General features: G+C 32.7%; 1 protein-coding gene across 1 annotated transcript; it reads left to right on the top strand.

Annotated features, from left to right (window-relative positions):
* Window positions 1-5977: 5977 nt before the first annotated feature.
* Window positions 5978-11795, top strand: LOC107006417 (zinc finger protein VAR3, chloroplastic). The gene is made up of 5 exons (XM_015204977.2): window positions 5978-6490; window positions 7053-7170; window positions 8517-8800; window positions 9686-9784; window positions 9886-11795. The coding sequence occupies exons 1-5, from the start codon at window positions 6090-6092 to the stop codon at window positions 11600-11602; spliced, it is 2619 nt and encodes an 872-aa protein (XP_015060463.1). The 5' UTR covers window positions 5978-6089; the 3' UTR covers window positions 11603-11795.
* Window positions 11796-12079: the final 284 nt, after the last annotated feature.

The following is a 12079-nucleotide window of genomic DNA, read 5'->3' as shown; positions in this document are numbered from 1 at the left end:
GAATTTATCACATTCTCTTCTTTCTAATTTAAAAATCGATCCATGATATGTTTGCTCCAATATGCATAGATAACGTGAAAGTTTTTTGCATTGTTTCAATTAATTGTATAATTAGAATATGTACATTATAAAATAACAAATATATCAATTGCATACAAAAGGATATCAATTGAATATAGAAAGGATACTAATTGAATACAAAAATAATACACACTGAAATACCAATTAAACTCAAATTACACACAGAATAGATATCAAATGGATATAGAAAGAATATCAAATGGATAATGGGAATTCATTCTGTAAACAAAATGCACGCTAAATTTTTTCGTTTGTACAATTCACAACATTTCATTCATAAAATTAAATACATAATTTAGATAGTAAATTACCTGGTAATTTGGCATATGAATCGACCAAATCTTCATGCATCAATTTTATCGCTTTTTCTTTAGCTCTCCATGCATGCATATATGTCAGCGCAACATCATGAACTTTTAACATGTCTTCCGCTACATCTTTTGGAGTGTATATGGTCGATGAAGCAATAAACTTATCCATTACTAAAACAACTACAACGTCAGTTCTTCCCTGACGTCTTGCATACACTCTATCTCTAACGAACCATGTGTGTTCAGCACTGTACTTTCTGATTTTGAATAACTTTGATTTATTCAAACATGATGATCTCAATCCAGGAACAGTTATCAGCATGTCACTTAAGGTAATTACTATTTCAAAAATACGAAAAGATACATTAAAAACTTATATACCAAATTCACTCAAAAATAAATACAATTAAAACAATCAAATAAATCTTTACCAAGATGACTTAGAACGAGATACACGAAAATTAAATTTTTTGACAACTCCAAGATGTTGCATCACCTCCATAAGTATTTATTTATTCTTGTAAATTTGATTCTCAGCTACAAATAAGTTAGAATAGTCACTTATTACATCATTTTCTTCATCAGTATTTTTATCGACATCTCCGTCTAAATTCACTCCTATCAAGCGGATGGAGTTATGCACAATGGATATTACGTAAAGAAATCTAAATTAGTTTTCTTTTGCTCTAAAAAAACTCTCACATCAACATCATTATGAATACTAACATGTGGACACCTATCGCTAACTATATAGTTTATCTCAATATCGTTAATATTAACATCTATCTTAAGCTGCGATGTTATCGCAATTACTAGACCACTATAAGACTAAACACATCATATATGATCCCCTTCATCTGAAAATCGACATATTTTTCTGTTTCACAATAAAATAACTATTATTATAACATAATACAAATCAATTACAATAAAATATTTCACATTTCATATTCACTTAACACACATTTCATACAATAAAATTTCAAAGACAATACAACTTTTATCTTTAAATATCATCTAAACAGTGCTTTCAAAACAGTTTTCATACAAAGAAAATAATATTTCAAAATTAATATTTTATTAATACACATTTCATACAATAATATTCCAAAAAAAAAATACAACTTTCAACATCAAATATCATCCTGAAAGTGCTCTTCAAAACAGAATTCATACAAAGAAAATAATATTCCACATTTCACACCCAATTAATACGCATTTCATACAATAATCATCACGTTTATCAAATATATACGATTTTCATTAAATAATGCATCCCTGTCACAAAAACATATCCACAAATGGCAAAACCTAAATAAAAAAAAATCTCAAATATCATAACAACTTAAAACATTTTTCGTACATTTCGTCAAAATTCTAAATATTTTTTGTTACACATTATTAAACACAATGTAATGTCAATTTTATTAGATTTTACTATCAAATTAACTGAACATTATACATTTAATTTATATTTTCAGAAAAAACATATTACTCAATTTTTCAATTTTAATAAAACAAAAAACGTATATACTGAATTATTCTTTCTTACTATATCATGCTTTTGACAGTATACAAACTTACCAGAACGTGTTATGAAATAAAACTAACAAAAAATGTTTTATGAACAAAAATTCTCAAAAACGTGAAAATTTTGACCATTCATTAAACAATAATAAATACCAATCTGAAGGATCCCACCTTCCACCATGTTTAATTAATATTGATATATTGTTATCCATCACAACAAAATTAAGATTTCTCAAAGATAAAAAAACTTCAATTACGCTAGACCGAGATTAATTTTTGTAGAAATTTGAAAAGAGATAAATGTGATTAAAAAAAAAGAGAGTATAAAATTAGAATTTAAATTTTTTTAAACTGATTTTTAGCGATTTAAGGAAACTAAATAATCTAATTATTTTGAATCCGTTGATTCGTGCTAATTATTGATTATCTATTATCAATTAAAATTAAATTAACCCCCATATATTTCTATTTTAATTTTTTATTATTTCTAAAACATTTTTTTTAAATAATATTACTATCTATCTATCTATCTATCTATCTATCTATCTCTCTACATATATATATATCTATCTATCTATCTATCTATCTATCTATCTATCTATCTATCTATCTATCTATCTATCTATCTATCTATCTATCTATCTATCTATCTATCTATCTATCTATCTATCTATCTATCTATCTATCTATCTATCTATCTATCTATCTATCTATCTATCTATCTATCTATCTATCTATCTATCTATCTATCTATCTATCTATCTATCTATCTATCTATCTATCTATCTATCTATCTATCTATCTATCTATCTATCTATCTATCTATCTATCTATCTATCTATCTATCTATCTATCTATCTATCTATCTATCTATCTATCTATCTATCTATCTATCTATCTATCTATCTATCTATCTATCTATCTATCTATCTATCTATCTATCTATCTATCTATCTATCTATCTATCTATCTATCTATCTATCTATCTATCTATCTATCTATCTATCTATCTATCTATCTATCTATCTATCTATCTATCTATCTATCTATCTATCTATCTATCTATCTATCTATCTATCTATCTATCTATCTATCTATCTATCTATCTATCTATCTATCTATCTATCTATCTATCTATCTATCTATCTATCTATCTATCTATCTATCTATCTATCTATCTATCTATCTATCTATCTATCTATCTATCTATCTATCTATCTATCTATCTATCTATCTATCTATCTATCTATCTATCTATCTATCTATCTATCTATCTATCTATCTATCTATCTATCTATCTATCTATCTATCTATCTATCTATCTATCTATCTATCTATCTATCTATCTATCTATCTATCTATCTATCTATCTATCTATCTATCTATCTATCTATCTATCTATCTATCTATCTATCTATCTATCTATCTATCTATCTATCTATCTATCTATCTATCTATCTATCTATCTATCTATCTATCTATCTATCTATCTATCTATCTATCTATCTATCTATCTATCTATCTATCTATCTATCTATCTATCTATCTATCTATCTATCTATCTATCTATCTATCTATCTATCTATCTATCTATCTATCTATCTATCTATCTATCTATCTATCTATCTATCTATCTATCTATCTATCTATCTATCTATCTATNACATACTAGATAAGGCCAGTCCGTGCTTGCATAAGGGCCAAATAGTATAAATATCCGAAATTCTTTTTGGGTGCTTGATTACAGTTAGCAAGATATGAGATATTACTCGAGAATATGAGTTTGATTTAGCAACAAACATTTATATTTTGAATTGTTCATTCTAATAATATGATTGTATATATTTTAAGTCAGATAAATTATGGATATTATCCTACTGATTTCACGAAAAACAACCAAAGGAAAAAAAATCATATCAACTATTCTTCTTCCTCATAATTAGTGGTACTTCCAATAGTATTCAATGAACTTGGGAATAAAATTATTTAATGTTTTTTAATTTAGTAAGGTGGATAGCTAATTTTAGTTTTGGATGAATTTTTCCTCCTGACAATTTGTGGTACTTCTAATAGACCTCTTCAGAAAACTTCTCCATGGCCGACATAGACCATGTGAGCTAACATGGAATCCAGTGTCATCCTCTCACATCAAAAGGAGGGTGTCCTACATAATTTGATTTTTAGATTTAATAAACCGGCATAATTGATTTAATTTTCTTTTAATAAAAATCAAATGAAACCGACCTATGTACACCCTAACGGTGGACATAAAGGATAAGTATAAAGAAGCTGAAAATGACACAAATACCCTCTAATTCAATATTTATTCCATGAAGCACTCGCGTTAATGGAGACACATGCTTATTCACTCTTCTATATAAACTAGAAAACATAGCCCGTGCCTACACGGGCCCAACGTGAAAAATGCTTTTGCATAATAATTGAGTAAATGTCAGAAGTCACAACATAGCACTAGTAATTAGAAGTTGATTTACATGTATATAACATAAGTTACAAGCATAATACTAAGATTAAGAAGACAATCTTATTACATTTTTATATTTTGAAGGTATTTGCTAAGGATCTAAGTTTTATGGATAGCAATGCATTGTATTGAAGGTTAGCTGAGGCACACCACTTCCGATTTTAAGTGTAAGATTTTAAACCTGTTACATAAGTAGAAAAGGTGAAAATAATATTTATAAAAATATAAGATTGCAAAAAGAATTAAACCACATTAGTTGAAATGGTACCTAAATATGTTGTTAAAGAACTGTATTTCTATTTCGTTTCATTTAAGAAATTATTGATCATTAGCGATGGAATATGATAACTAAATGAAGCTAATTTATAACTTTTTCAGTCATTTCACATTGACATATTCATTCTTAATATCCTCCTATTTAAAGACATGAATAATATTATAAATTTATTTTTTGAGTCAAGACTTTACCCTATATATAATTTAATTAATTTAAATATTTAAAATTCTAGAAAATGTCCATAATTCTAGAAAGTGTATATTTTCTAATGAATATCTTACAGGGTATTAAAATATAGATAAAATCGGAGATATCATATGAAAAACAAATTAAAATAATTTGAACACCAGTAAATTATACTTACTCAGGCATAAATAGCTTGTATGATGTCGATTGAAAAATCGTTTTCGTATTTCGTCTGCAGACAGTGATTTTCGACAAATAACACAATGTTTGCTTGCTTCTATTGTCCAAGCACGGTTACATCTAAATAGTAAATACACATAAGAAAATCAGTGAGAAAAGTAAGAAATAATAGGGCCATGAAAGAAGAGGCATAAGCAAACAAAGGAAATGATGAACCGGAAAAATAATGGTATATAAGAAAAAAAAATTCTGTACAAATAACCCAAACTTCCATCAAAATCAAAAGAAAATTTCTTGTTGTTCTAGGGTATCAATAATCTTAAAAGATTAATGAAAATTAGTATTCTTTCCGTCCATTAATAAAAGATTAATCGAAATTAGTGTTGTTCTCAGTTTGTGAATTTTAAATTTTAGTAGCCATTTCAGAATCAAAATTTCTCCTAACCCAAAACAGAATCTTATAGATCTTGTAATTCAATGTAGCATGGCGAGATAACAAAATTAAATTGAGTTCCTCCATTGAAAATTATCTAATATTAATTAAAAAAGGAGGAGGTAATTACCACTCACTTACTTTTTCTACACAAGAAAAAAAAGAATTTTGAAGAAGGAAGAAAAAAATAATAAAGAATAGATAAAAAGCTTTAAAGTGCCACGTGTTCATTTTCACATTGAAGACACGTATATGAGAATAGGCAGCACTCTTATCAAATGAGTTTAACTGACTACAAGGCCTTTATTTTGAAATTAATTGACGTAGAAGCAGACATGTTGAAAAAATGAAAAAGGTCTCTTCTATATAAACAAAAAAAATATAAATATAAATATAAATAAATATATAATATATATTAGCAATATATAATAAATAAAATAAAAAAATATAATAAAAATGTGGTTAAAATGGTTGGCCAAAAAGAGGACCAACCCCCACCTCATTTTTATCATCGAATGGTCTGTATTGGCTCAAACTATAGTAGATCCCCCAGGCGAGAAGCCATCTCCCGTCTCTGTAGAGCGAGGGTTTAGCAAAACCCCAAACATGGCTTCGAGGTTCATCTCCCTCCTCGGAACTCCATTTCCCACATTCCTCAATCACCTACGACGCCCCTCTTTCCTCCATCTTCGTCGTTTGGCATGCGGTTCTCGTCGCTTCACAGTCTACAGTCACCCCCACATATCTCCTCTTTCACCCTCTCAACAACAATTCCACGCCCAACCCATCAATAATAACACCCCACTCGACTCTTTTTCTTCTTCTTTTACCTCTCACCCTTGGCCTGAATGGCGTAGCTTAATTACTCTTCTTACTGGCAATGACCAGCTACCTCCTGCAGTGGAGGACTCTGACTCCTTCGTCACATACGAGGAGTTGTCCCAAGACTTCCTTCGTGCTGCTACCCTCTGCTTAGATTTTGCACGGGAGCGCCCAAATTTCATAGGGTTTGATTTAATATCTTAAATTTTATGTCTCTCTTTGGGAAGTCCCAACAATGTTACTTTTCTTAAGAACTGAAATAGTATATGACATAATTAATACAGTTTATAGGACTAACTTGGTTTGCAGCATGAACAAGTGTATTGGTTACTTATTGGTTGTTAAGTAATGATTCAGAAAGAATCAAATGGAGTTAGGACAGAGAGAGTGAGAAACGGAAGTAAATAATCAAAGGATATATGTAGATATGACACTTTCCTTTGACTAAGTTTGTATAGGAGGGTATTATTTGGAAGTATTTTGTGCATCTCTATGCGAGTATGTATGCTGAAGATCAATATCTTGTATATCACTTATTCATCTAAATTTACTAATTATCAAATCTTGAAATTTGTAGATGTTTGATTTCTGAAATGTCTATGCCAAGAAAATTTAGCACTTCTCTAAAATATAAGTTCTGTCCTAAGTATCGCTTTTGACAAAACACTGAAATGTAGGTTTCAGATATTTGTAAGATAAAATAAACATTACTTTCATCTTTGTGTGCATCTGTTTCATGTAATGCAGGTTGCTTTCAAGGAGGGATATTGAGGCTGTTGTATCAAATGGGACACCATTTTTGTTCAAAGGTGCTCTGGAAACGGCAAGAAGAATGAGGGCATTCTTGGGTATTGACGGGAGCACTGTAAGCACAATCTATTCTTATTTTACAGTATAATATAGTATTCTGTTGTCGTTACAATGGTTCCTTCGTCAAATTATTTAATTTGAAGGATTTGTACATATTAAAAGAAGGATTACTATAAGACTTACTTAGTCCAATCAATTTGGAAATAAGCTTAAGGGTTCAGTTACATTTGTGGACATTATATCTATTTAAAATAATTTTACGTTTTGATTACAAACTAAGCAAAGTTGGATCGGTTCAGGGTTGAGCTTCCTTTTGATGACCTCAACTAAGCTCAAAGCTAAACTACTTAACTTGATGAGACATTTTTGATACTTGAGCTTATTTAGATATAGTAAGGTAATTCTATTTGTGAGTGTTGGTAGAACTTAAGTTGATGCCCAATTTTTACTTTGGTTGAGGCTAGGGAATGCTTCATTTGGTGCCTTACAATCCTGTTTACTGCAATCACAATAGCATCCTCTGCGTGCCCTTAAACAATGCCATCTAATGTGCATCTACCAGTTTTGAGAAGACCTTTTTCAGCCTTTGAGTCAACAATTTTGAGTTGATCTTATATGTGCTACCTATTAAGCTAATATGCTACCTATTGGCCCCCAATTCTTTTGGGATCAAGGTTATGAAGGTGGCATTGAACTCCTTTCAAAAAATTGTCTGATTACAAAAGTTTTGAACTGCTGCCACTACTTCTTTGCTAACTATCTCCCAGCAACTGGTGAAAAATTCCATGGTGAATCCATCCGGTCCAGGTGCCTATGAATCCCCTGCAAGAATGATTGCAGAAAATCCTCTGTTTTCACTATAAACACTAATCCTCTGTTTTCACTATAAACTCTAATGCTCTGTGATATCTAAAAAAAAGTTGTAATCTGTCGAAGGGTTTGTGTGATATTTCATTGCCGATTGGTTTCCTTCTTTAAGATGGAAGTGAACGCCTAGGTATGACTTCCAAGTTGTCTTTGTTTTTAAAATTGAAGAGCTTTAGGTACTACTTAGACTTAAAAATAGGTGTCTTATGATGTAACTGCTTTGTTTATTGACTTTGTTTTTTTTCCTTTGAATTAATCCTCTAGGAAGTAATACATCTGGCCAAAGTAATCTCTGAGCTATCCTATGTCTTGTAATTTGCTTCTTACACCTCTTGACTATTCCTTGACCCCTTGGAGAAAACTGAAGGAAATACTATACTGAGCTTGCATCAACAATTTTTCTCTTTACATTTTTTTGTTGAGTTACTGAAATAGCTTTACTTTCAAGTACACATCTGATATAGGGTTGCTGAACATTGTTTTTCCTCTTACTTTTAGGTTGTTTTTGAAATTTTATCTTGATTGAAATATCAGGTGCTGGATCATGGCAATGCTAACACGGTTGATCTCATGAAATACATATTATGTTACGCTAGTAAACCCTCTGTTTCTTCAGAAAAAAACTCCCTCTATAGCAGGGACCTTATAGAATCATCTTGCCGGAGTCTTTTGCGTGAGTTGGTTGAAGTGAGCTGCGGAGCTCCAGCAGTCAACCTGCCTCCTGCAGAGCAATATGATTTTTCAGGTAGATATGGACAAACACCAAGGCCTATTAGACAAAATATTGTAATGAAGAGAGGCGACTGGATATGTCAAAAGTATGTACAATTGTCTTGTTCTGGCCTTTCTTGTTTCTAAAATTTTATTGGTTTGTAGTCTGTTACTATTTTCAGCTTTGTGGCCCCATATTCTTTTTAGGAAACAAGGGCAATTCCACTGTTAGTGACCCTTTATTTTCTTTGGTGAATTCCATTAGGACATGAGAAACATTTAACTCTCCTATTAACATTCATACATTAAAGATATATCTTAAGGAGATGAGAGAAATCCCTGTTTTTTTGATAACCAAGAAATCCGTCTGTGACCCGCCCTTTGGACCAAGCCCCCAAGGCCTAGCTCGAGTGGCAAAAGGTGGAGGGTTTGTGGTCGCAGATTCAAGCCCCACAGCATGCAAAACGAAGCCCGATATTTTAGTGGAGAAGGGTTAGAAGGGCAGGTCTATTTTCCACTGTTTCAAAAGACATGTTACAGAATGTGGGACTTTTTACCCAGCCAATGTGGGACTTCTACCCATTCTAACTCTCCTTCACGCCCAAGCCCAATTGGAGCATGGGTTGAGAGCCCAAACGGGGATGGACCTGGCTCTGATACAATGTAAAGATATGACACAAGATATGATACCTGAGCGTAACTCAATCCCAAAAGCTAGCTCATGAGGAGAGGATTGCCAAAGTCCATATAATGAGACCACTAGTCCATTTTCCAACTAATGTGGGACTTGTTACCCACTCTAACACACTTTTGTTGTCTTTCAAGCTATTTCTTTCATATACTTCTAGCTCTAGCTCTACCAAATAAGGGAATGTGCTGAACCCAAAGTAAAGTTATTTCTGTCCTCCTTCCCTTATTCTAAAGCTTGTTAATTTGTTTGTTCTTGTACTTTGATGATCTTTAACGGTCTAAGTCTGCATGATATTGAACAGGTGCAATTTCATGAACTTTGCAAGAAACAACAAATGCCTTGAATGTGAGGAACCTAGACCAAGGAGACAGCTGACAGGCGGGGAGTGGGAATGCCCTCAGTAAGCACTAATAAGTCTCTTGTTTATGTATTTCAGTCATTAGCTCTATGCAAATCATTATCATGTAGGACATGTTTTTTATTATAACGTTGATATCACAGATGCTATTTCTTCAACTATGGGAGAAATGTTGTCTGTCTGAGATGCGACTTCGGACGACCAGCTGGGGCTTCACCTAGAACTACCCACTCCAGTGTGGAGGATGGGTATAATGGGAACTCTGCGTATTCAAATGGAATTGATCTTAAGTTGGCTGAGAATGAGGAGAAGGCACAGCGGTGGCTTTCTAAGATTTCTCAGATGAAGAATGCCTCTGATATGGATAGTGCAGCAGCTGACGAAGACTTCCCTGAAATAATGCCACCGAGGAAAGGAGAAAATAAGTTTGTTGTTAGCACAAGGAAAACACCCTTGGAAAGGAGGTTGGCCAACACTCAGTACAAAAGAAACTTTGGTTACAATGGTATCCCAGAAGGCAACACTTTGACTGGTGGTGCACATAGTATCCTTGACACATCAATGAAGCAGAATATGGATCAAAATTCTGGAACAAGTCATAAGGGCGTTGCTGCAGACAAAAATAGCGAGTCAGTCATTCAACATAGTGGAAGAGGTTCTAACTATGTTCCTTTTGTGCCATTACCAAAAGACATGTTTCAGAAAAATAATCCAACTTCAGTGATGGATGAGAAAGTAAAGGAAGAAGTTGGTGTCTCTCACACTCCTGAGGTCAGTCACCAAACATGTTCAGCAAGTCTTGGCAATGACTTTGGGAAGTCCATGGAGAAGTTCCAGTCAAATGATCTACTCAGTGAGGATAAAGAGAGAGAACAAGCCGAGAAGTCAGAAAGTTGGTTCAAGAAAATCGTGGAGCTGCATGATGTCAAAGACTTATCGAGTTCCATCTCCGATGATGACTTCCCAGAGATTATGCCAATGCGTAAAGGAGAAAATAGATATGTAGTTAGCAAGAAGAAAGACCGGTCTTTGACTTCTCCAATGTACAAAAGACAAGTGGCCATGGAGCAAGCAAACAACAGTAGCTTTGTCCCATTTGTTCCCTTCCCTCCAGGCTACTTTGCGAAAAGGGACACACAACAGGAAGATATCACAGGTTCATCCTCTCTGTCTAGTGTTGGAACTTCATCTACATTCAGCAACTCAGATCACAAGGGATCACCCATGAATCCTCTTTCCAAAACCTATAGTGAGAAGGAAGATGCAGAGAAGACACATCAAGAGTCGGATGATGCTGGGTTTTTGTTCAGAGATACTATCACTGCACAGACTCCTGTTGATCAATTCACGAATTCAAGGTTTGCAAGTCCAAGTTTCTCTGGGGATCAGGGGGTCCCTTGTGTTGGAAATTCAGTTGAAACCTCTCTTGCTTTAGATGCTTGCAGAACTAATAGTAAAGACAGAAGAAACTCCGTGAACGAGGATGTATCCTTAGCCGAGACTTTGGGAGTAGGTTCAACCAAGCTGCCTAGAAACCAGAACGTCAGAAATGGATGGACAGGAAAGAGTTTGGAGGGGTCTGCTGTGAAGGAAACAGATCCGTTAGACATGTCTGAAGAAGCCAAAGCTGAGAGGTGGTTCCAGCGTGTTGCTCAGATAAAAGACATATCTGAATTGAGTCAGATCCCAGATGAAGACTTCCCATCTATTATGCCAATGCGCAAGGGAGTTAACAGATTTGTGGTGAGTAAGCGGAAAACTCCTCTTGAGAGAAGGTTGACATCTACTCAGTACCGGAGAAATCTTCCCGTTGTGACTTCTGATCCTATGAAAAGAGAAAGGGACAACAATGATAAATGAACCTACACAGATACGGTGCCCAAGGTTTTGCAAGCCAGATTTTTATAGAGCATTCATGCTAAGGGCTCTATTGGTAGTTGGGTAAGAAACAAGTTATTTATGTATTAATTTTTGTATAACTTATACCATGACTGTTAGATAGATAGGAAATAAGTTATTTATATATAAAGCTAATACAATGTTTGATAGATAATTTAGAAATCTGCATAACTAATACATGTATAAGTTACAAGGCATGTATTATTTTATGCAAGATCAAAGGTGAAATAACTAATACTATAAATAATTAATCCCTGCATAAAAAAAAATTTAAATTTAATATAACTAATTTCTACAGTATTGATATTGTAAAATTCTAACTATCTACCAAACAATTCCATGTAAATAGGCAATAAATTAAAAATGTGCAACTTCACGGAGACCTTTTATGGCTTATTCACGGTATCTAGAACTTAATATATTTATATATATATATAT

This window comes from Solanum pennellii, chromosome 1 (genome assembly GCF_001406875.1).
Source record: "Solanum pennellii chromosome 1, SPENNV200".
NCBI lineage: Eukaryota > Viridiplantae > Streptophyta > Magnoliopsida > Solanales > Solanaceae > Solanum > Solanum pennellii.
Note: the sequence above shows the minus strand (reverse complement) of the source record. Positions and strands in the feature narration are given on the sequence as shown.